We start from the raw sequence: 24,930 nt of genomic DNA on the forward strand, positions 1-24,930 counted from the left end.
AATCCCCTACATCTGACAGTGAAGTAGGACAATACCACAAGAACGTAAAGACAGTGAGTCAACTGAAGGCAGAAAGAACATACCTTCCAATAAATTTATATCGATGTCATTATTATCAGGTTTGTGTAGGCATGGGTATGTGTTAAACAGATTAGCTACAAAAGCTAAATTAAGTTTAGGATTGCCTGAAACCACATCTGCAGGAGTAACAAACTGTCTGCAGCCCAGTTTATCTGCTTCTTGAAGCATGAATCCAGCACGCTTCAGGTCATTTTTCTCCTATACAATGAAATAAAACAAAAATGGTCAAGATTAAACTTTTGATTGGCATAACTTCTTATTGATATATGTATTTTAAGCAATTACTTTTCTACAAATGTATCAAATAGTAACTCCAAATAAGGTCAGAATGTGCAGGAATTCCAAATCGACTTCCCCATTTCTTTTAAATCAAAAACAACAAATCTGAGTTTTCTTGCTGGGATCACTGAATCATATTTCACCCTCATTGCTGAAATACTCAACAAAACTCTCAAATATTTTATCAGTAAGCTCCTACTGGTCAAATTATGGGTTACCTGTTCAAGGCCACCTACTAGAGTGGATAACAGGCTGTTATCTCACCCATTCTACACTGAGTGATATTTCTAGTAGACTCTTTTCTCGATGAAAAACAAGTTTGGATACATATTTAAAAATATTAAAATCAGAAGGAACAGCACACTCCACAACTGAAAAACTCTGGAAACAAAGGAAATAAGCCAAATATCTATAAACAGGAAAGCAGATGAATGAACGGTTATATTCACACAATAACATATAAGGATAAGTGACTCTTAGAAATACAAGTTCAAAAATAAGTACTAGAAACTTAAGTACAACATGATAAACTTTATATGAAGTTAAAAAGTAAAATTTAAAAAATCCAATTTTGTAAGAAATATGTCTGGAAATATGAAAGGAAACTATATAAAATGAAAAGCAAAAGAACAATGAACACAAGAGTCAAGATCGTGGTTACCACATTGGGGTGAGGCAGAAAGACGGATTAGGCAAGAACTGCACAACCAAATGTAAATGAATGTCAAAGGTCTTAGTTTTCTTGTTGGATTGAGAGTTCACATGGCTTGTTACAATTTCAAAACAACCACAAAGAGAATTAAATAAAAAGAGGGGCATGCATGGACCCATAATGAGAGTATATTATGACCAAGGATTATAACCTATCTAATTCTGTACACCAGAGTTGCAAAAAAGTAAAAATGTAAATAAAATCAGAGGAAAAGGTAAACTCAATGCTATTAAACAATGAAAATGTTATCAAGGTAGACATTAACAATTACAATATGTGGGCCATATTTACATCTTAATTCAAATGAATTATGAAAAGAAAATCTGACTTAATGAGGCTACTGGAAATATCAACACTGACTAAATATTTTCAAATTAGATATGGAATGACATTACATATCACTGTTAAGTTTTTAAGGTATGATAAAGTATTTGAGTTATACTAAGAAAGCATCTTTATTTTTTAGAAATACATATTAAAATATTCATCAATGAAATGATATGATGTCTAGGATTTGCTTTAAAATAATACAGAAGAGGGAAATCAATAGGGAATAAATGAAGACTGACCATAAGTTGATAGATGTTGAACCTGGAGGATGAGCACATGGTAGTTTAGTATACTAAGTCTGTTCACTTTCGAATATATTTGAAATTTTCCATAAGTTTGTTTAGGTTTCTAATTTTTGGACTCAAAATAATTTGCAAACTTTGCATAGATTTGCAATACTAAGTTTCTGAGCTATTTCATTAAATAATGTGAAATATAATTAATTAGTAATGACTCAAGTTGCCTTTAAAACCAAACATTATGGACATTGTACTTTAAATACTTAACATATTTTCATATAATCTATAGTCTGACCAGATTTTAATGTTTAGATAGAACCATCCCTGGTATTTACAACTTATTCTAAAACAATGGGCTTCCTAGGAAATGTGTTAGGTGGGTCAGAACCTGTATCAGTCCTTCCTACCTACACCATAAATAGTAGGAACTACCATCTTTTATTTTGTGCATTTCTAGATGTGAACTGGTAGAACTGATAATCAGTTTCTTAGCAATCTAATAACAGCTTGATGCTCCCTTTCCTCATATACTTAGACAGTCACAAAAGCACCCTGGTAGGTGCCAGTTGCATTGGTCCAAGGAAACATGGATGTAGGGTTGAGTCTGTAATACCTGAGGTCAGAATTCTGATATTCCTCTTCTTCAGATGTGACAGCCAGATGGGGATACTGCCCACAGAGAACTGCACTCTAAATCTGACTGTTCCTACTAGTCAAATACATAGAGTCAGAGAGAATAGTGATTACCAGGAGTTGGGGGAGCGGCAAATGGGGAGTTTTTTAATGGATACAGAGAATCACTACGGGATGATGAAAGAGTTCTAGAGATGGACAGTGGTGACAGCTGCAGAACAATGTGAATGTACTGAATGCCACTGAACTGTACACTTAAAAATGGTAAATTTTATATTATGTATATATTACCACAGTATAAAAAAAACAAAAACAAAAAAAACTAAAAACTGCACTTACATTAAATCCTGAAAGGTCAATGGTAATGGCAGGTCCATCTCCCCGTTCACCTTTAGGGGCAATCTGATTTAGCAGATGAAAATAAGCTCTTGAATCCTTCAAGGAAAAAAATGAGCATTTTTTAAATGAATAAAATCATCATTGAATTTAGGAAAAAAGTGTTCAAACTGAGGAAACTAGCCCCATCTCAAAGAATGGAATAACAGCTTAGTAACTTTACTTTAGTAAGACAGAATTACTTGTAGATTCCTGAATGCACCATGCTATTTCATACCTCAGAGCTTCTAGCAATGCTGTTCGCTACTCCTGGAATACTCTCTCTTACTTTTTTCATTTGTTTACATTCCCAAGCATCAGCACCAGTTAAGACTGAGTTCAAGTATTATCCCTTGGAAGCTTTTGCTGGTTTCTAGAATAAACTAAGTACCCTCCTCTATATTGCACCCCTTGCCCACTTCTATAAATAGTGACCACACTGTACTAAGTCATCTCCAAAGACAGTTATCATAATTCTTCCTCACACATACATGTACTTCCTCCCATCAAAAGGCAAAGGCACCACAGTTCTGTTCTTTCCTCCTGAAAGTTCAACGTATTATTGTATTTGTTCTTTCTCTCTCTTTTTTAGCATTCACTTATAAGTGAGTACATGCAGTATTTGGGTGGGAAAGGAGAAGGGAAAAAGGGGTTAGGGAGAAATTGGTTAATGGACACAAGGAAATGATTATATTTTGTAAAGATGAACATGCTAATTATCCTTATGTGATCATCACATTGTATACAGGTATATAGATATTCAACTCTTTACCCTAAAAATATGTATAATCAATTATGTTTCAATAAAAAAATTAAAGAATTAAAACAAAAAACACTACCCAGTAAAGTAGGTACTAATGTCACTATTTTAGTGACTCACATAAGGAGACTAAAATTTAGAAATGTTTATAGACTTTAATAAATTCAGCTTCTTTATAACTAATGCTAAAAAAAAAAAAGGCAAAGGTTAGGGCTGGCTGGTTAGCTCAGTTGGTTAAATCACAGTATTAAAACACCAAGGTATTCAGATCCCCATAACAGCCAGCTGCCCAGAAAAAAAAGGCAAAGGCCTTTTCCTATCCCCTTTAATTTGGACTGGCCTGTGACTCATTTTGAATAACACGATGCTGTGAAAGTCATGTTCTGGGGCTTCCAAGTGCAAATCTTAAGAGCATCTGCTTCCTCCTCTTGAAGTTAACCTCCACATAAGAAGTTCAACTTTCTGAGACTATCATGCTATGAGGAAGCCCAAGCTAGCTATGTGGAAAGGCCTTGCAGATGAGCCCAGAGGCACCAGACTTGTAACTGATGCCTTTATGCACCTTCCAGATTAGCCCAACTGACAGCTGAATGTAACTAAATTAGTGACTTCCAGTCAAGATGGCAGAATAGACAGTCCCCAGCATCACTCTCTCCCACAAATCAACTAATTTACAACTATTAAAAAGCAATGACCGTCAAGCTGGGGCCACTAGAGTTCCTGGGAAGAGGAGGAGAGACCTACAGAGTGCATGAAGGCCAGAGAAGCCACAATGAGAGAAAGAAAAAACCTCTCCAACCATTTTGAGCTGTGGCCGCTTCCAGGATGGAGCTGCTGAATGCACAGAGCAGGAGCCAGCAAAAGCCGCAGCTGTGCCCTTTGGACGAAGTTGCCTGGAGGCAGAAGGGGAGAAGAGGGCCTTAGTGGCTCCCAGGCCAGCAAGAACACTAATAGGTTTCCCATGGACCCACATAGGAGCAAGGAGCCACAACAACTTTAAAAAAGGAGCCACTCGAAGGCTGGGGAGTCATTGCAGGGACCAGAGCACAGCCTGTCCCATGTGAAGTGGCTGCAGCACGGGCAGTGGGAGAGACAGGCCCACAGGAAGAACACTGGGACACAGCAGGTACAGCTGATCTGCCCCCCAATCAGCATAGGACCACTCAGAGGAGACTGGTCAGGAATATAGAATTGCATGGGGTGCAGTTTGATGAAAAGACTCAGGCCCAGACCAGTGTTTTTACACAACCCAGGTGCATTGGATTTCACTAAACCCAGAAGTCCTATAAACTCAACCATTAAAACCTGAGCTGCACAAAAAGGCTTCCCCAGGGAATCAGCAGCAAAGCAGCAATTTAGCTCAACCACAGAGCTCAAGTACTGGTCCCCACAGGAAGTTCCCCACTTTAGAAGTAAGCAAAGGACAAGAAATTAGTTCCAGTGCAGAGTTTAAGTGGTGGGAACAGCAAATAACCCAACACAGAACTGAAAGAAAAAAAGAGACCCACAACCAGAGACAAAGTTTGATATTAAATAGTAAAGGTCTCATTTCACCAAAGAACACCTATAACACCTAGAAGGACTGGAAGTCCCCTGGGCTACCAAGCCAGAAACGGGACAACCAGGCAGACTATCAGTGCCATGGGGCCTGCCTGGGGTCCAGAGGCATAGAGCTGGGGACCAGACCCTCCACCCACAAGCAGGCACACTGCCAGCACCATGGGGCCCACCTGGGGTCCTGAGGTCTGAAGCCAGGGACCGGACCCTCTCCCACAACCAAGCACACTGCCATCGCCACCACCAACTAGGTAAGGAGAATGCCAAGAACATCACCTCCATGTGGGTGGCCCACCACAGCCACCACAATAACCACAGCTGCCGCGAAAGTGGCTAGATGCCCCAATCAGCGTGCAGATGGTCTGCCAGCCACTGGAGTGCATTGACACAAGGAGAGTCACCAGCAGAGACCAAAGAAAAGAAGAGGATGTCTCTCTCCACAAAGCCCATTCCAGAGTGATAGAAGCATCTGCTCTATGATAATATTGGGGGACCTGAACACACCTCTCAGCATTGGACAGATCATCTAGGCAACAAATCAATAGACTAACCATTACTCTTTCAGGAGAGAATCCAGGATAATCAGAGCAGGGAGGGAGAGGGGAATGGGAGGGATTGGACAAGGGGCATAAAGAATAAGTGACAATTTGTAAGAATATATATGCGAGTAATACTGATTTGATCAACATATGTCAACGTTAAACCCCAAAAATGTGTAATCAATTATAATTCAATAAAATTTTTTTAAAAAGTAACTAAATTAGTGATCCCTGCCAAAACCATGTGAAGAAGAGCCACTCAGCCAAGCTGCATCAACCCATAAAATTACTTGAAACAATAAATCATTATTTTAAGCCAGTATGTTTTACATTGTTTGCTGTAACAGTAATAAATAACTGAAATATCCATCTGCTAGTGTTGGGTAATTGGTAAGCTTCTCAAGAGCTGAGACTTTGCATCTCCTGTGCTTGGCATAATGCCTCGCAGGAGGGACTTACTAAATGTCTGATGAACTGAATTTTAAGAGAAACCCCAAAACTAAACTTTTAAATCAGCATATAATAGATGAAAGTAGAGAAAAACAGCATTGCTTCAAAGAGAGATGGTCACCTAGGCCATTATGACAAAAACATAATCTGACCAAAGGTATTAACATATTTAAAGAGGGAATATGAATTAAAGCCAGCATTGATTACTCTGGGGGGAAAAAAAGGCAGAGAAGAAAAAAGTCACAAAGACTCACTTTAGCAATGCTCAGACAGGCAGTGAACATGGTAGAGTTATTGTTAGGCAGAAATGAATGTTATAGTTTCCTTGACAGAGCTCTCCCAGTAGAGAGGGAAGTGTTTCAAGCTACTCTGTTCAGAGACTTAGCTTAAGATCCCCTTTGTCTATTGATTCCCTGTGCCCTCAGATAATTTGGTTTCCTGTTAGCTGGTTATTGGCAAAGTGGGAATAAGAGTGTTAACTACTCAGGTCCACAAGGGCCTACAGTCCAGCAAACAGACGTAATTCTCTGTCCAAATTGACAGACTGACATATTCATTATAATTTAGCAGACCTGTGGAATAAAAATGGAAAAGAATGCTTTAATTCATTGAAGCTAGCACATCCCTCCTCTCACAGACAGTTTTAGTTCTCATTAAAAGTCAATAAATCAGTTCATTTAAATATTTTATGAATATAATTGGGGGGATCTACTTAAAACAGAGAATAGCAAAATTTCATTTCTTCCCCCATGTGTCCTTGTGAATTCAATTCAAATTTAAGTCTGAACTCCCTTTATTTTTTACATGCCACATTCTCATTTCTTACTGCCTTTTTTCTCCCCGCTTGGGCAGCTGAATGGCTGGTACAGGATCAAACCCTGGACCTTGCTCTAACCAACTGAGCTAACTGTCAGCCCCACATACTTATTTCATGTCACAAATTTCAACTTTAAAATATAAACCTTAATGTCTTGGCTGAAGTTGTTGATAGTCCGCCATCCTGCATTGGTCAGATGGTAATTCACCCATCGCAGCAGTAATTCCTCGGGAGAAAGCTTCATTAGCTCTTCTAGTTCCTCACTTTCATTTAGCAACGCAATCAAAGCTAAGAGGAAAACAACTGAAATGTAAATTCTTCCCATAGTAAGTATGTATCAATAAAAAGAAAGCATTTTTTATTATCTTACCTTCATTCCTGGAAATCTCAATATCAGCAAAAAGACCAACTTTGATGATTTGCCAGAGAAGTCCCAAGACCAGGTGAGGTTTTCCTTCTTTGAGGTCTTGTGCGCCAATGTTGACCACTGTACAACCAATGGCTGAGGCAGAATTCAGGGCTAGGTTTAAATTTTCCTGGATTGCCAAAATAAAAATACATGTGAGGAAGTACTTTCTAAAGGCTTATCTACACTTTACCCACAAAAAACAGTGGATTGGAGAAATTTCATATTTTTAAGCATAAGTAATAACTGTACAACCAAAATACTACTCAAAAATAAAAAAGATCATGTGATTAACTATCACCTGTAATATGCCAATGACTTTCAAATCTAACCCACACCTCCTCCAAGCCCCCTCTGTAAGCTCTACACCTATATACACACTTGGTTATGTCTATCTAGATGTTCTACCTCAAACTCAGCATGACAAAAACTGATGTAAATTTTCTTGCCATGCTTCCCTGGTCTTCCTATCATTCCTGTTAAAACCAGTTCTTCCTTATTTATTTACTGTCTTGTTTGATAAGACCAACCTTCATTCTTGCCTCCTTTCTTCCTAAGCCAGAAACCTGAGCAGAATATCCTTGCTCTTCCTTGCTTCCCACATCCAATCACCAATTTCTGTCTGTTCCACCTTCTAAATACCTCTGTAAACTGTCAGTGACTTTCTCAATAGTTTCATAACTTCCTTCCTAATTACCATCCTCACATTTACTCTCTCCAGTCCATCTTCTACAATGCTCTGCTGTCAGTGATCTCAGTAAAATATGAACCTGATGATGTTCCCCAGCTTTAAAACTTCAAATGTTCCCTATTACTCCCAGTATCTTCTCTCACTCACTCTATTCCAGCTTGACAGGGCCTTGGAACTTGCTGTTCCCTCTTCTTGGAACATACTTCCCCCCAATATCTACAACTGCTTTAAGACTATGCTCAAATGCACCTAATTTGTGAAGCCTTTCTTTTTCAACCTACACAAAATAGCAAGCATCACCACAACCCCTGCTGGCACTCATTACTCCCTATTTTATGCCTTCTCACTCTGACATCTTTTATACTTGTCTCTTGTCATATCTCCCCCCACCAGTTAAGAGAAGTCTATAACAGCAGGGACTTTTGTCTGTTTGGGGCTGTTTCCCCCAGTACTTAGGCACATGGTATATGCTCAATAAATATTTATTGAACAGTCAGATAAATGGGTAAGAATGAATGAAGGCATGAAGGGAACGAAGGCAAGAAGGGAAGTAGAGCGATCAAAAACCTTCAGGATCTGACTCTGGCCTTATCTCCCGACATTCCACACGTAGTCTATGCTTCAGCCAAAACAGAAGGTCTTTTTCTCTTGACCCGTAAACTTCCTCCTCTTTCCTCAAGTCACATGCCCATTCCTCATATCAAACGATTTTATGAAGGTTTCCCTGAATCATCTCCCCCCCCACAATTAGTCACTCCCTTCCCAATACTTTCATAGTGACTTGCATACACACACACAAAGGAAAAAGGGAATTATTATTATTAACATATGCATGTAATATTACATTATATAAATATATTTTAAGGACAGATATTCCCCTAGAAATTTCAGTATTATCAGTTTAATGGCATTGAGTTAATAATCTTTTTATTTCTATAAAGTCCCCATTTAGAAGGACTTCTTTTAAAAAAATGATGTGTAATTAGGTTTCAGTTCCAGAAAATTCTAATAATAACTCTTGAAGATGAATTTTATAGATGAGAAAGCTGTGGCACTGACAGGTTACATAGCAGCAGAGCCAGGTATGATCCCAGTGGTAGCCAGAGCCCATCCTCTTAATCACTATGCTATGCCTCTCTCACATGGTGGTAGTAATAGCAAGTATGTAATATACTGGTCACAACAGCAGCTATGCACAGAGGTTGTTAAAGCATAGTGAATATTGGAGTGCCTTCCTCTTATAGGATGCTGAAGTAACTTATCTTGCTGGGCTCCAAGTAAATGGCTATATCCCTTGGGGATCAGTCTGGGATGAACCATTGGAATTAATTTTGTAGTAGTACTAAGCAGTGTTCATTTAAATATAGTTCTTCCAAAAGAAGCAACAGAACCTGAGAATTCTTCAATATCTTTATAACCTCATAATTCCATACTAATAAACATGATAAATATGAAATTTACTATTAGTAAACTGCAAATATTTTATTGAAATCTTAGAAGATTTTTTAAAGCTTTGGATACTTTTAAGTTATCTTAAATCAATACAACATTCCAGAGACAGCTTCTGCCAATTTAGGTTTGACCACTTATATTTTTCTATCTTCCAAGAGCATTAAGGATGTTTGCTCCAGTTGTGATTCCATAGAATGCATCAGCAGGGGAAAGAACTGGACAATGACTCCAATAATAGTGTTAATCTCACAATAACTCATTTCATATCCATTCACAGCATAATACTGTGGCCAGAAGTATGTAATTTTACTAAATTGATTGTAATAACTAGTAAAAACCAAAATCTTCTACCCCTACTCTCAGACTAAACACCAACAGCCAAAACACACCTTACTGTCTACATTAACATGATTTTGTGCACTATTCTTATCTTCACTGGCATGACTTTACTATTCTACTGTCTTCGTTAGCATGATTTTACTCTTCTAGGAGTCTTGAACCTAGGCACAAGGTCTAATTGTTCATTGGAGGCACTACCTGAAAGGCCCATTAACTCTTTAGTGGAAAACACCAATAGACAGTTTATATTCTAAGATTCTGTGACTTCCTCCCCTTGCTATTTGCACCAATTTTGGATTGTTGTATTAAGATCCTTACCCAACCTGAATCAGGCTCCTCCCTCCACCTCTCTCACATTGAAAGACTCACCTTAAACCACACTTCCAGTTCTCAAATTCTGCCCTCACGTTCCCAGCTCCAATATGCTGCCAAAGTTTTGCAGGTAGTGTTTTCTCTTACTGCAGTAAGCACTAAACTCAGTGTTGGCTTATCACCAGATTGCATTGCTGATTTTAAGGGGGAACCAGCTTTTGACACTAATGTTATTCAGAAATGTTGGCTTTACAAGTATCTCAAATGTCTTACAAGTGGCTAGCTCACAAAACTAGATTGAAAGTAAGAAGTTACAATGTACTTTCTTCCAGTAAATGGTAGTTTCTACTTGATAAATACAACATTATTGCCCTACCAGTTAGTAGGGAGTAGGATGGCCATTGTCTAAAGCCACTTCTAAACATTTTAAGAACAAGTAGTAACAGGAGAACTCCATATAGAGGTTGCTCTCCACATCTTACCATGAACAACTGCCCTGAGTGCACAACTTTTCTTCCTGAACACCTGTGTTGGTGGAGAAAAATAAGAACAATGGGGAACCACAAACAGTTGTGACACAAGAGAGGTGTTCTTCCCTGTGTTTCAGTGTCCTAATATGTAAAACAGGATATCCTACCTTACAGATATATTAACAAAAGAAACAAGCAAACATGACAATTTATCCAAGATTACCTACCTATCCATTTTAGATCCACATCTTCTTTGTGCATCAATGAACTGACTGTACCAAAAATAAAGCCCACCTTACCAGGTAGAAAAATTTATACTGCTGTTTTAGATGGCTTCTCGTGTCCCTTCCAATTTGATTCATTAACTATTCAACTCTTTACTAACAGTCTCACATAGGTCCTGTAAGTTTTCTTTTAATTCACACTGCTTTGCAAATATTCATTTCCCATAAAGGTTTGATTCCAGATTAGTTTACTTTTGTTAATGATTTTTAGAGTGCTATGCTATATACTTAATGGGTCAGAAAAAATAAAGGCATGATTTATTATTCAGATTTCATTCATTATTTTATATATAATCACTTTTACTCCATTTGGAATGTCAAAATGAAATTTATGATGTTTTCCCTACTTAAGCTGTAATTAATTATATGTAAGGTAAAATTAAGGTCGTGTGTGTACATTTATGTATAAAGTATAGATATACATACTTTGTATGTATGTATGTATACTGATTGCACTGGATTTTTTTTTTTTTTTTTACATTGTATTGAACAGATTCAATTTCCTATGGCCAGTTTTGTGTTAGTTTCCTAATTTTTAGGTCCCCAAATCACTGCCATCTGTTTTGCAAAGTCTCATTCTTATAATTAATTTTTTCAATAATAATAAACAAGCATGATGATGCAGCTAAGTAGTATGCTGGATAGGAAAAAAAAAAAAAAAAAAAAGATGAGAAAGTCGCCAAGATCATAATGAGTCCCGTTCTTAACCACTTGATCTGTCCCTTTCCCTTGCTTTCTTATGTACTGTATATCATTTTCATCCTTTCTCTTCTTTCATACATCATGATACCACATAAATCTATCATCAAAAGACAAAAACCTATACTACCACAACCTTTTCAATCTTTTACAAATGAATTAAGCTTCTTCAGGGTAAAGTTTCATCTAAAAATAGTAGGTTCCTAGCAGACCTATTCACAGAGCTCTAAAATCCTCAACAAAAAAGACAGATTTAATATTCACAGTAACAATTTGCCCCTTCTCAAAATCCTCAGTTTTTTCTCATTCTACAATAGTATCCTCTCTTTCAAGCATCCTAAAGGCTTAGACTATTACCCCCTATTCATATGGGAAGAATGCTCTCTCTAAAAATAAAACCGTATAATACTTGGCCCCTCAGATCCATTCTATACCTACTGCAAAATATTACAGAATACTTTTTCTTTATTTCTTTAATGCACTGCATACAAGTATTAAAAGTAAAACCAAACAATAAATTTATACGACAGTAAAAAATGCTATATTTCAAATTCAGTGCCATAAAAAATTGATACATGTATTCTAAAAATAAGATGGACACAAGTATTTTCAATAATTATGGATATCCAATGAACATCTTAGCACAATCCGTGAAAGAAAATAATCATTTGGCAACGCAAGTGGAAATGGGCTTCTTCAAAAATGGTAATTTCTGTTAGGGATATGCAACATTACTGACCTATTGGCAAGTGGGGTACAAGAAAGTCATGTGGTCAACATCAATTCTGTAATTCTCAAGGATGACAGGAAATGGGGAACCCCTAGGCCAGTCCAAGACTAACCATGTACCACTGCACTAAGGTCATAGTTTCCTATAGAAAACCCTTAACTATTTTAGCAAAATCAAGGATTGCACTTGCCAAATGAAGGAAATGGCTAACAGCAGTGCAATTTTAATAGCTACTGTTGTAACCACAAATTAAATAGCTGCTATTACTACTTCCATATCACAGTGGCAGTATAGCAGCATGATTAAGAGGATGGGTTCTGATGCTAGACAACTGGGATCATATTCTGGCTCTACCACTGTGTAACCTGTCAGTGCCTCAATTGCCTCATCTGTAAAATCGTACTATGTACATTATAAAGTTGCTGGGAGGAGTCAAGGGGATAATTCATACAGTGTGTTTAGAACAATGATTGATACCTAGGTGGTACTCAGTATTTATTAATATTAATATCCACTACTGGTCTAGAGATTTTGAAGGAAAAAGTGTGGTAACTATAAATTCCTGGACTTTAACAAGATCTGTATGGAGAAGCTGAATACAGAACAATCTAGCATAAAAAGAATAGTTGAAAATTTTGTGAATGGTAAAACATGATAAAACTAGGCAGTGTTCTTTTTCAATCAACACTATCAGTGGCATCAAATAAATATTCATTAATAAAACCACTCAATAATTACAATATAAATAGAATACTATTGGGGCTTCCCAGAGTCTCAGAGAATAGACAGTCCCCAGTGTCACTCTCTCCCAAAAATCAACCAATTTACAACTATAAAAAAAAGCAACAACAGCCAAGATGGGGCAGCTAGAGCTCAGGGGAAGACGAAGAAAGACCTACAGAGTGCCTGAAAGCAGGAGAAGCCACGATGACTGTTCCATTTCGTGCTACGGCCACATTAAGGATGGAGCTGCTGAGCACATGGAGCAGGAACTGGCAAAAGCCGCAACTATGCCCTTCGGATGGAGTTGCTTGGAGGTGGCAGGGGAGAAGAGGGCATTAGTGGCCCCTAGGCCACCAAGACCACTAATAGGGTTCCTGTGGACCAACATAGGAGCAAGGAGCCACAACAACTGAGAAAAAGGAGCCACTCAGAGGCCAATGAGTCATTGAAAAGGACCAGCACATGGCCCACCCCATAGGAAGTGTTTGGAGCATGGGCAGTGGGGGAGACAGGCCCACCGGGGGAACACTGGGACACAGCAAGGACAGCTGATCTGTTTCCCAGTCAGCATAGGACCACTCAGAGGAGACTGGTCAGGAATACAGAACTGCATGGGGTGCAGTTTGATGAAAAGACTCAGGCCCAGATCAGAGTTTCTACACAACCAAGGTGCACCGGGCCTCTGGAGAGCCGGAAGTACATATAAAGTCAACCATTAAAAACTGAACTGCACAAAAAGCCTTCCCTAGTGAATCAGCAGCAAAGCAGCAATTTAGCTAAACCACAAAGCTCAAGTAAGTTCCCCTGTTTTAGAAGTAAGGAAAGGACAAAAATTAGTTCTGGCCCAGGCACACTTGCCAGTGCCTCGGGGCCTGCCCAGGGACCTGAGGTATGGAGGCAAGGACCCCACCCACCACACCCAGGCACACCGCCCGCACCAAGAAGCATGCCAAAAACATCACCTCCATGTGGGTGGCCCACCACAGCCACCACAATAATAATGGCTGCTGCAAAAGCGGCTAGATGCCACAACCACCACAAAGATGGTCCTTCAGCCACTGGAGTGCATTGACAAAAGGAGAGTCACCAGCAGAGACCAAAGAAAAGAAGAGGATGTCTCTCTCCACAGAGCCCATCCCAGAGTGACAGAAGAAGCTCTGCTCTATGATAATATTGGGGGACCTGAACACACCTCTCAGCACTGGACAGATCATCTTGGCAACAAATCAACAGAGTAACTATCACTCTTTCAGAAAGAGAGAAGTAATCTAGGGTAATTAGAGCAGGGAGAGGGAGGGATTGGACAAGGGGCATAAAGAATAAGTATGATTTGTAATTAGAGCGGGGAGAGGGAGGGATTGGACAAGGGGCATAAAGAATAAGTATGATTTGTAACAATATATATGCTAGTAATATTGATTTGATCAACATATGTCAACATTGAACCACGAAAATATGTATAATCAAGTATGATTCAATAAAAATTAAAAAATAAAATTTTAAAATTTTAAAATATTTAAAAAAACATACTATTAACTCAAAGAAGTTCATTCAAAGTACTTTGAACCTTAATTTCATTGATTATAAAATACAGCTGAATTTTTATTTAATAAAAATCTAGGTTTTATAGGAAAACAAAATTACATTAAGTCAAAGATTTTATGTGGTCCCAAACATCCACTAATAAAGACTGTACATTTTGCAGCACAATAACATGATTACTAGCAAAGAGTGAATACTTACAGAAATAGTGAAAGGGGTGAGCTTTTTCTTGTTAATGGCTCTTTCATCAATTGTATCCGGTTCAGATAAGTTGATCATTTTGCTAAAAACAAAATGGGAATAATTTAGTTTGACTCCCTGAAATGTTTTCAGTTTATTTTATGTAAACAGCCAAAAGAGTTAAATTCTGAAAAGTAATATCTATTTCTTTAAAATATTAAACTGTAATTCATGTCAGAAACTTAATTTTAAAAATCTAAAAGTCCTTATTCCAAGACACATCCATCCATCACTCACTGCAGTAGTAATCTTAGCATTTATTCCTCATTTTTTTAACCATCCTGCTTTTTATGTTAGTCTCGTCTTTATTTCACTTAATGATAATCAACATTCAGTAGCTTGAAACGTAAAGAAATTCAAGAAGCCAGGTTTCACTAACTAGTAGCAACACTTAAAATTACTGTTGCTGCAGAAAGATAAGGAGCTAGAGACTTCATCTAAGACTTCAGACATTTTTTTTATTTTTTTATTTTTTTTTAAGTTTTGGATTTTTTTTTTTTTTTTTTTTTGGCAGCTAGCCAGTATTGGGATCCAAACTTTTTCTTTTGTTTTTTAATTTTGTCAATATACAATGTGGTTGATTATTGTGGCCAATTACCGAAAGCTCCCTCCCTCCTCCCTATGCCCCCTCCCTCCCAACAATATCTTTTCTGTTCGCTTGTCATATCAATTTCAAGGAATTGTGATTGTTATGTCTTCTTCCCTAACCCCTCCCCTGTTTTTTCTTTTATGTGTATTTATTTATTTTTAGCTCCCACAAATAAGTGAGAACATGTGATATTTCTCTTTCTGTGCCTAACTTGTTTCACTTAATATAATTCTCTCTAGGTCCATCCATGTCGTTGCAAATGGCAGTATTTCATTCTTTTCTATAGCAGAGGAGTATTCCATTGTGTAGATATACCACATTTTCCATGTCCACTCATCTGATGATGGGCATTTGGGCTGGTTCCAACTCTTAGCTATTGTAAAGAGTGCTGTGATGAACATTGGGGAACAAGTGTAGCTTCGACTTGATGATTTCCATTCTTCTGGGTATATTCCCAGCAGTGGGATAGCTGGGTCATATGGTATATCTACCTGCAATTGTTTGAGGAGCCTCCATACCATTTTCCATAGAGGCTGCACCATTTTGCAGTCCCACCAACAATGTATGAGAGTTCCTTTTTCTCCGCAACCTCACTAGCATTTATCATTCACAGTCTTTTGGATATTAGCCATCCTAACTGGGGAGAGATGGTATCTCAGTATGGTTTTGATTTGCATTTCCCGAATGCTGAGTAATGTTGAGCATTTTCTTCATATGTCTGTTGGCCATTCATATATCTTCCTTTGAGAAATGCCTATTTAGCTCTTTTGCCCATTTTTTAATTAGGTTGCTTGTTTTTTTCTTGTAAAGTTGTTTGAGTTCCTTGTATATTCTGGATGTTAATTATTTGTCAGATATAGATTTTGCAAATATTTTCTCCCACTCTGTTGGTTGTCCTTTAACTCTGTTAATTGTTTCTTTTGCTGTGCAGAAGCTTTTTAGTTTGATATCATCCCATTTGTTTATTTTTCCTTTGGTTGCCTGTGCTTTTGGGATCATATTCATGAAGTCTCTCCCCAAGCCTACTTCCTGGAGTGTTTCCCCTATGTTTTCTTTAAGAAGTTTTATTGTTTCAGGATGTACATTTAATTCTTTAATCCATTTTGAGTTGACTTTAGTGTATGGTAAAAGGTATGGGTCTAGTTTAATTCTCCTGCATATTGATATCCAGTTCTCCCAGCACCATGCTGAAGAGGCAGTCTCTTCCCCAGTGTATAGGCTTGGTGCCTTTGTCAAAGATCAGATGGCTGTAGGTGTGTGGGTTGATTTCTGGATTCTCTATTCTATTCCATTGATCAGTGTGTCTATTTTTATGCCAGTACCATGCTGTTTTGGTTATTATAGCTTTATAGTATAGCTTAAAGGCAGGTAGTGTTATGCCTCCAGCTTTATATTTTTTGCTCAGCATTGCTTTGGCTATGTGTGGTCTTTTGTTATTCCATATAAATGTCTGGATAGTTCTTTCCATTTCTGAGAAAAATGTCTTGGAATTTTGATGGGAATTGCATTGAATTTGTAGATCACTTTGGGTAGTATGGACATTTTCACTATGTTGATTCTTCCAATCCAAGAGCATGGCATATCTTTGCATCTTCTTGTATCCTCTCTAATTTCTCTCAGCGTGGTTTGTATTTCTCATTATAGAGATTTTTCACATCCTTGGTTAACTCAATTCCTAAGTACTTTATCTTTTTGGTGGCTATTGTAAATGGACAAGCTTTCTTGATTTCTCTTTCTGCATGTTCACTATTGGAGAATAGAAATACTACTGATTTTTGTGTGTTGATTTTGTATCCTGCTACTTTGCTGAAATTATTTATCAACTCCAAGAATTTTTTTCTAGAGGCATTAGGCTGTTCGATATATAGGATCATGTCATCTGCAAACAGGGAGTTTGACTTCATCTTTTCCAATCTGGATGCCCTATATTTCCTTCTCTTCTCTGATTGCTCTGTATAGTACTTCCAACACTATGCTGAATAGGAGTGGTGAGAGTGGGCATCCTTGTCTAGTTCCTGTTCTTAAAGGAAAAGCTTTCAGCTTTTCCCCATTCAGGATGATATTGGCAGTGGGTTTATCATATATGGCTTTAATTATGTTGAGATACTTTCCATCTATACCTAACTTATAGAGGGTCTTTGTCATGAATGAACGTTGAATTTTATCAAATGCTTTTTCAGCATCTATAGAGATGATCATATGGTCCTTGTGTTTGATTTTATTAATATGGTGTATCACATTTATTGATTTGCGTATGTTGAACCAACCTTGCATCCCTGGGATGAATCCCACTTGATTGTGGTAAATAATTTTACATATGTGTTGCTGTATTCTCTTAGCTAGTATTTTATTGAGGATTTTTATGTAGTGTCCCTCATTATCTCTTTTTATGGTTTTTAGTTTAAAGACTATTTTATCAGATACAAGAATAGCTACTCCAGCTGGTTTTTCATTTCTGTTTGCATGGTAAATCTTTTTCCATCCTTTCACTCTTAGTCTATGTGAGTCTTTATGGATGAGGTGGGTCTCTTGAAGGCAGCATATAGTTGGGTCCTCCTTTTTAATCCAGTCTGCCAGTCTGTGTCTTTTGATTGGGGAATTTAAACCTTTTACATTAAGAGTTGTTACTGAAAAGTGTTGATTTAATCCTAGCATTATATTGATTATTATTTGGATGTCTTAGGTGTCTTTTGTTCCTTTCTTTCTGATTTACTGTTTGTTTTCTGTATTTGTTGGTTTCCTGGGTTGTAAATAGCCTTTTTGTTTGTTTGTTTTCTCTTCATGAATGCCACTTTTATTATACTAGTGGGTTTTGATTTTTCTTGGGTTTTTATGGCAGTGGCAGTTATTTTTCAGGTACCAAACCCAGTATTCCCTTGAGAATTTCTTGTATGGCTGGTCGTGTGGTAATGAACTCCCGCAGTTTTTGTTTGTCTGAGAAATATACTATTTGCCCTTCATTTTGGAAAGATAGCCTTGCAGGGTAGAATATTCTTGGCTGGCAATCTCTGTCTTTTAGTATTTTGAATATATCAATCCATTCCTTTCTGGCTTTTAGGGTTTGTGATGAAAAGTCTGATGTTAATCTGTTTGGGGCTCCCTTATAGGTGATTTGACGCTTCTCTCTTGCAGCTTTTAAGATTCTCTCTTTGTCTTTGAGTTTTCCTAATTTGACTATAACATGTCTTGGAGAAGACCTTTTTGGGTTGAATACATTTAGGGATCTTTGATCTTCCTGAATCTGAAGATCTGTGACTTTAGCTATATCTGGGAAGTTTTCTGCCACTATTTTGTTGACTATGTTTTCAATGCAATCTCTTTTTTCCTCCCCTTCTGGAATACCCATGACTCAGATATTTGAGCGCTTAAGGTTGTCTGATATCTCTCAGATTTTCTTCAATGCCTTTAATTCTTTTTTCTCTTTTTTTTTTTTTTTTTTTTGTCTGCCTGTGTTATTTCAAACAGCCCATCTGCAAGGTCAGAAGTTCTCTCTTCTACTTCTACAAGCCTGCTGGTTTAACTCTCTGTTGTGTTTTTTATTTCATTGATTGAATGAATTCTTCAGTCCGGCAAGCTCTGCTACATTCTTTTTCAGGGCATTGATTTCCTTGTACATTTCTTCTTTCAGGTCTTGTATACTTTTCCTCGTTTCATCATGTTGTCCAACTGAGTTTTCTTGTATCTCATTCAGTTTCCTTAGAATTATCACTCGAAATTCCTTGTCAGACATTTCAAGGGCTTCTTGTTCTATAGTATCTAGAGCTTGAGAGTTATTACCCTTTGGTGGTGTACTTTCTTGATTTTTCATATTTCTAGTATCTTTCCTTTGATGTTTAGTCATTGTGGCAGGGGGTTTCACAGTCCACAGGTTTGACACTATTGTCTGGCTAGGATGTTGCTGTGGTTGCCAATTTGGTATGGCTACCTCAGTGTCTGCTCAGTTGGCCACTAGTACCTTGCGTGTGTGGTTGCCTCAGGTCTTGGGCCTCTCCGGGGAGCCACCTCTCTGGTCAGCATGTACTCGGCTGGGCTGCTGGGTCACACAGCGGCACTGCAGGGTGTGTGGTCCCTGTGGAGCTTCCGTCTCCCCTGCTGGACATCTCCCTGCTCTGTGCACACTGGGCCAGGCTGGGGATGGAGATGCGTGGTGGTGGTGAGGTCTACCTGCTGGATCGCGTGGCGGAAGCACCACCACAGGGTCAGACTTCAGACATTTTAAAAGAAATTAATATTAATTTTGTCTATATTTTAGAATATATTTTATCTTTTAAAACAAAGAGAAGAATATCCATTCAACTCATAGTAGGAATTTCTCTGAAGGTCAGAGGAAGATATCAAGATTGTATGTGGAGGTACTGTATACATAATGTCCCAAGAACCGATATCCTCATGCTTGTGGGTATGTTTTTTTTTCTTTTTAAATAATAACACAGAAAAAAGACTGAAGGGAATGTGCCAGAATGTTAATAATTCTTGTAGTTAATTATGGGTGATAAGAATATCTGTGGTTATTTTCTTCTTTGTATGTTTTCTGGGTTCTTTTTAAGAAACTTAAAGAAAAAAAGACATCTGCTTTGTACAAAGAAGTATGCTGGGACTATAGTACACACAATAAAGATAAAGACATACCTTTAGAGAGTTTACAGCTTAGTGAGCAGAAAGAGACAGCAAAGTGCCAAGGATAACAAAAGGTGAATTAAAACATTTTCATTTAGGTACAAATAAGGTATATCTTCATTTACATTTCCTCATGTTCCTGTCCCAGTCAATAATCAACACTCCCTTATTGGGAAGTGAAAAAAGAAACCATGAGAACACTTAAAAATGCATCAGAGGAATAACTCAAAAGTTTTCTGGCACTATTATGGTATTAGATGTAAAAGGCACCAGAAAAATAAGGGATTGTATTTGAAGGAAAATTTTAGAAAACATATAGTACTTAATTTACTATGCAATATAAATCCCTCAAGACCTAAGCAGCTAGTATTTCTAAAAGACAACAAACCCACTGAATTGTAGTTTTCATGGAATGTTCATCAACAGGGACACTAAGAATATAGCTTTGTTAACTGGATGCTCAACTCACCAAAGAAGGATGCCATCTGCAAGCGATTTGAAAAGACTGCCATCATTGGGATTCATGGGTAAAAGATGCTTACAGTCAGGGTCATTCTCTAAGGCTTTGTTTATCCAGTTCACAAAAGCCACCTTTTCTTCCTCTGAAAACAGAAAATCTTGGTAGGCAAACCTCGTTTCACAAAATTTGTTGCACTATGAAAACATACTTTTCAATTTCTGCTCAAAGATAATAAATGACAATTATTAAACACTAAAGCATTTAAGAAAAGGAGAAAGGGGAATTTATTCCACTTTTTCACCGGATATATTAGGAGAGAGGAAGGTATATGTCTAAATGAGCACAATAAATATTCAATTAGATTCTAAAGTCTTTCCAAATATGTATTGCTTCTGAAAGCTAATGAATCAGAAGTAGGCCATCAGTGGTCAAATAAATATATATTTAAATAAGGGAAAAAAAATACAAGAAACGAATATCCATGGCAATAAATTCTATCCCTCCAAAAGAGATTTAGAGAGCTGTGATTTTTGGCTTACAACAGAAATTCTGAATTCAGTCAAGAGTTATTCAACTCAATAAAATAGTTCCATTTCTGTGGAATTTTCACTATAAGAAAACTGACAAAAAGCTAGATACCAGCACTACTCTTGACCATCTTCATCATCTACCTCTTAATACATAGCTTCTAGTGTGGATAGTTGCTGGGCTGTGCAATGGGAAAAATAGGAAGGAACTTAAAGTAAAAATGTTCCACAGCTTTAATATTATCCTGTAAATATAAAAATCATTTAACAATATAAATCCTTAAAGTAAATGATCTCCATTTCCATCAGAGGGTAGCCTTCCCCATTATTGCCCTAGTTCCTAGAATTAGGTAATTTTCCTAAGGACGTATTTGGCAAGTACCCCCAAAATTTAATTCATTGCACAAACACACACATACAGAGTTAATAAAGACACAAACATTTACTAATATTTCTATTTTGTACATATCATACCTTCTTACCTTCTTGCCTCACTATACATACCTCCTTAGAGGGACTTAGAGTCTAGGGATTTAAAGATCACTAAGGTATTATACCTGCCATCAGGGAATTTTCAGTGTAATGATAAAACAGATATACAAAGAAATGCATCATAAAGAAAATACACACACCATTATAGATGTATATATACTGTTTTAAGAATTTTAAGAAAGAAATAATCACTTCTGGTTGAGGTGATCAAGAAAAGGCTTTTTATGGAAGAGGTACCACAGTATCTGAAAGATAGGTTTTCAATAGATGAGCATGGAATGCAAGGTTGTTCCAAGAATGTAGGAATCAGGAATGAGATACCAGGTCACAACCACTAGGATGGCTGTAATAAAAAAATGAAAAAGTGTCGGCAATAATGTGAAGAAATTGGAACCTTCATACATTGCTGGTGGGAATGTAAAATGGTGCAGCAACTTTGGAAAACAATTTAGTAGTTCTTTAAAATGTTAAACATAGTTACCAAAAGATCCAGCAATTCCACTCCTAGGTATTCTTAAGAGAATTCAGAATATATGTTTACACTAAAATGTGTACACGGGTGGTCATACACTGTTATTTATAATAGCTGAAAAGTAGAAATAACCCAAATGTCCATCAACTGATGAAAGGATAAACAAAATGTGATATTACCTACAGAATAAAATATTAAGCAATAAACAGGAATGAAGTACGATATACTCTTATGCTACAATGTGAATGAAACTTGGAAATATTATGCCAGTGAAGAAGTCTGTCAAATGAAAGGCAACTACAGTATGGTTCCATTTACATGAAATTTCCAGAATAGGCAAGTAGGTTAATGATTGCAGAGGCTCTGGGAAAGGGAAAATGGGGGGGGGGGACTGCTAATAAGTATGGGGTTTCTCTTTAGTGTAATGAAGGTGTATTAAAATCAAATAGTGGTGATAATTGCACAACTGTGAATATACTGAAAACTACTGAATTGTACACTTTAAAAGGGTGAATTTGATGGTATGTGAATTATATCTTAATAAAGCTATTTTTTTTAAAAGCCATTAAATGTTCTGTATCTTGTTCTAGTTAATAGTTATATGGGTCTATCATAGGTAAAAACCATCAAGCCATATACTTAAGAACAGTGCACTTTACACACTTTCTCATGTGTATGTTATACCTCAATAAACAAGTAAAAAAAAAATCTATGGTGATACACATCAGAAAAGTGGTTGCCTCTGAGGAGGAGCAGTTACTGTTAAGGGCATGTTGGGGCCATTCAGAGTGATTGAAATGTTCCATGCCTTGATCTGGTTGGCAGCTACATGGATGTAGCTACATGCATGTATACACATGCAAAAATTCACTGAGCTGTACACTTAAGATTAAAGCACTTTGCTGAATGTATATTATACCTCAATAAAAAGTTGTTTTTCGTCTTTTTAAAAAGAAGCCATTTCAGTAGAATAAACAAGCAGAAACTGAGTTAAGGGATGAATACATTTCAACGAGTGGAGGTAGCAGTTATAGATCACTGACTTTAACACTACTTCTCTAGTAAGAAAAGGTTAAGAAAAAAATACAACAGATGGGAGAAATCTGAGCATATTTTTGGAGGAAAATCCAATTAGGAAGGAAGAAAATCAAGAGGATAAATCAGATCTCAAAGGAAGAAAGAGGAGAAAAGGTTACAGGGAATTTTATCAAAAATTTAAAAGCAGGGCTGGCTGGTTAGCTCTGTTGGTTAAACCAAGGTCAAAGGTTCAGATCCCCATTCTGGCTAGATGCCAAAAAAAAAAAAAATTAAAAGCATAGTTCTAATTATGTTGATATGAATAAAAAGAACCTGGCCAAAGGTTCTTAGACATCCTGACCATGAGAAATAAGCTACCACACGGCAAGATACCTCATCTTAAGAGTTAATGTGACTCTGGATTTCCCACTGGGCAACAATCCAGTGGTTCTATCAGATCAAGCAAATCAGGAAGATCAAGCAAATCAGGAAGATCAAGCAAATCAGGTGCTGTGCTCTCTAGTCACTTGGTTGCTTGATAAAGATGAATCACGTATCTCAGCTACTGGAAAATGAAAAGGCAAAATCCTTATAATAAGCCTCTCCACCACTTCTAGATCAGATCTGAAAATAAAGCCACCTCACCAGTCAAGATGAAAAACCCCTTCAAAAGCCATTATTAAATGCATCCAATGCTGAAATATAAATAACTTCCATTTTGCTGTTTTTAATCTCTTTGATGTGCACTGAACCTGACACATAGTGAGAACTCATTGATTTCAATGATTCTAGGATTTTTCATTTCAACATCTCTGAAATTGAAATGAACTTCAAATGATGTCATGTTATAATTTAATCTGCAGTATATTTTTCCCTCAATGGTACATAAAATAATGGTAATAAATCACAACAAATGTTATCTTAAATTTGATGAAATATGCCACTTACTGAATGAATCAATGACTAAAAGATCAAATTTGAGGTGGTAGGTTACCTGAATAAGAGTGCTGTGTGCCCTCACTGGAAATGGGTGAAGTTCCTCCAATAGCAGTAATCCCTTCCCTCTTGTTAATTATTTTTCGGAATGTTTTGCTGATATCCTTGCTTTTTAATTCTTGCATTAGCTAGAATAGAATAAAAGTAAAATTGAGAATTGATCAGGTAATTATAAAAAAACTGATGACATGAAGGATATTTATTTAGACTTCATTATTTGAAATAACACCAAAATAAATACTAATCAGGTGTTCTCACACCTACTACTTGTATACACAGATAATTCTCGTGTCATTTTACCAATTACACAAAATGGACAAATGTTTGCACCCCAACCACTGGAACAAATTTTGTTATAACTAAGCTTAGACTGAACACACTGAAATTATTATTCTTGACTTGCCATGACATTTTGTACTGAAAACCTAAGAAATAACAGAAATAACTAACTACATGATAAAGATAGAAGAATGCTTTAATGCAGGTATTTTCTTGCCTGAACATCTCAAATGTATACGTGTTAAAGTAAATAAGTCAGCTCTCATAAGAAATAACATAGGCTTACAGAAACTCCTTTCAACCACTCTCTCACTGGGCTCTTCAGAGGTTGGCAAGACTGAATCCAAACAGTCCTCCATGCAGCACCCAGAGTGATTTGGTTTTCTAAATGCAAATCTGATCATGTCACTGCACATTCTATTCCTCCCACTTCACTGGCTTCCTGTTGCTCTTAAGATAAAAACAAAAATTTTACATGGCTCTGCATGACCAGATCCCAACTTACTTCTCCAGCTTCATTCCTTACCCATACCACCTCAGCCTTAGCCACGCTAGCCCTTTTTTCAATTGCTTGAGCGTATCCACCATCTTTGAAGGCATAGGGCCTCTACATAGGCTGTTACCTCTGCCTGCCTCCCATATTGTTCAATCCCTCCCTACCCCCTTTTTCCTGTTTAACATCTTTCTTTAGATCTCAGCTCAGCTTTCATAGCTTCAGGGACACCTTCCCTGAGTCCCTGGGTTCTCCAGCCTCCCCTCCAAGTTCAATTCCTTCTACTACAAACTCTCATAGAACCTGAACTGCTCTATCATAGCACTTA

The 24,930-nt window shown here is 37.2% G+C and overlaps 1 protein-coding gene across 1 annotated transcript in view; it reads right to left on the reverse strand.

The window, feature by feature from the left end:
- Nucleotides 1-24,930, reverse strand: part of PLS1 (plastin 1) — a 46,203-nt gene that overhangs the window by 17,929 nt on the left and 3,344 nt on the right. The window contains exons 3-9 of the mRNA XM_063114620.1: nt 23,829-23,958; nt 20,336-20,468; nt 14,622-14,703; nt 7,143-7,308; nt 6,918-7,060; nt 2,614-2,709; nt 84-279 (exon numbers count right to left, since the gene is read on the reverse strand). Of these exons, the coding sequence (XP_062970690.1) occupies nt 84-279; nt 2,614-2,709; nt 6,918-7,060; nt 7,143-7,308; nt 14,622-14,703; nt 20,336-20,468; nt 23,829-23,958 (946 nt within the window). The remainder of the gene's footprint in view (nt 1-83; nt 280-2,613; nt 2,710-6,917; nt 7,061-7,142; nt 7,309-14,621; nt 14,704-20,335; nt 20,469-23,828; nt 23,959-24,930) is intronic.

Source organism: Cynocephalus volans, chromosome 11, assembly GCF_027409185.1.
Source record: "Cynocephalus volans isolate mCynVol1 chromosome 11, mCynVol1.pri, whole genome shotgun sequence".
NCBI classification, from domain to species: domain Eukaryota; kingdom Metazoa; phylum Chordata; class Mammalia; order Dermoptera; family Cynocephalidae; genus Cynocephalus; species Cynocephalus volans.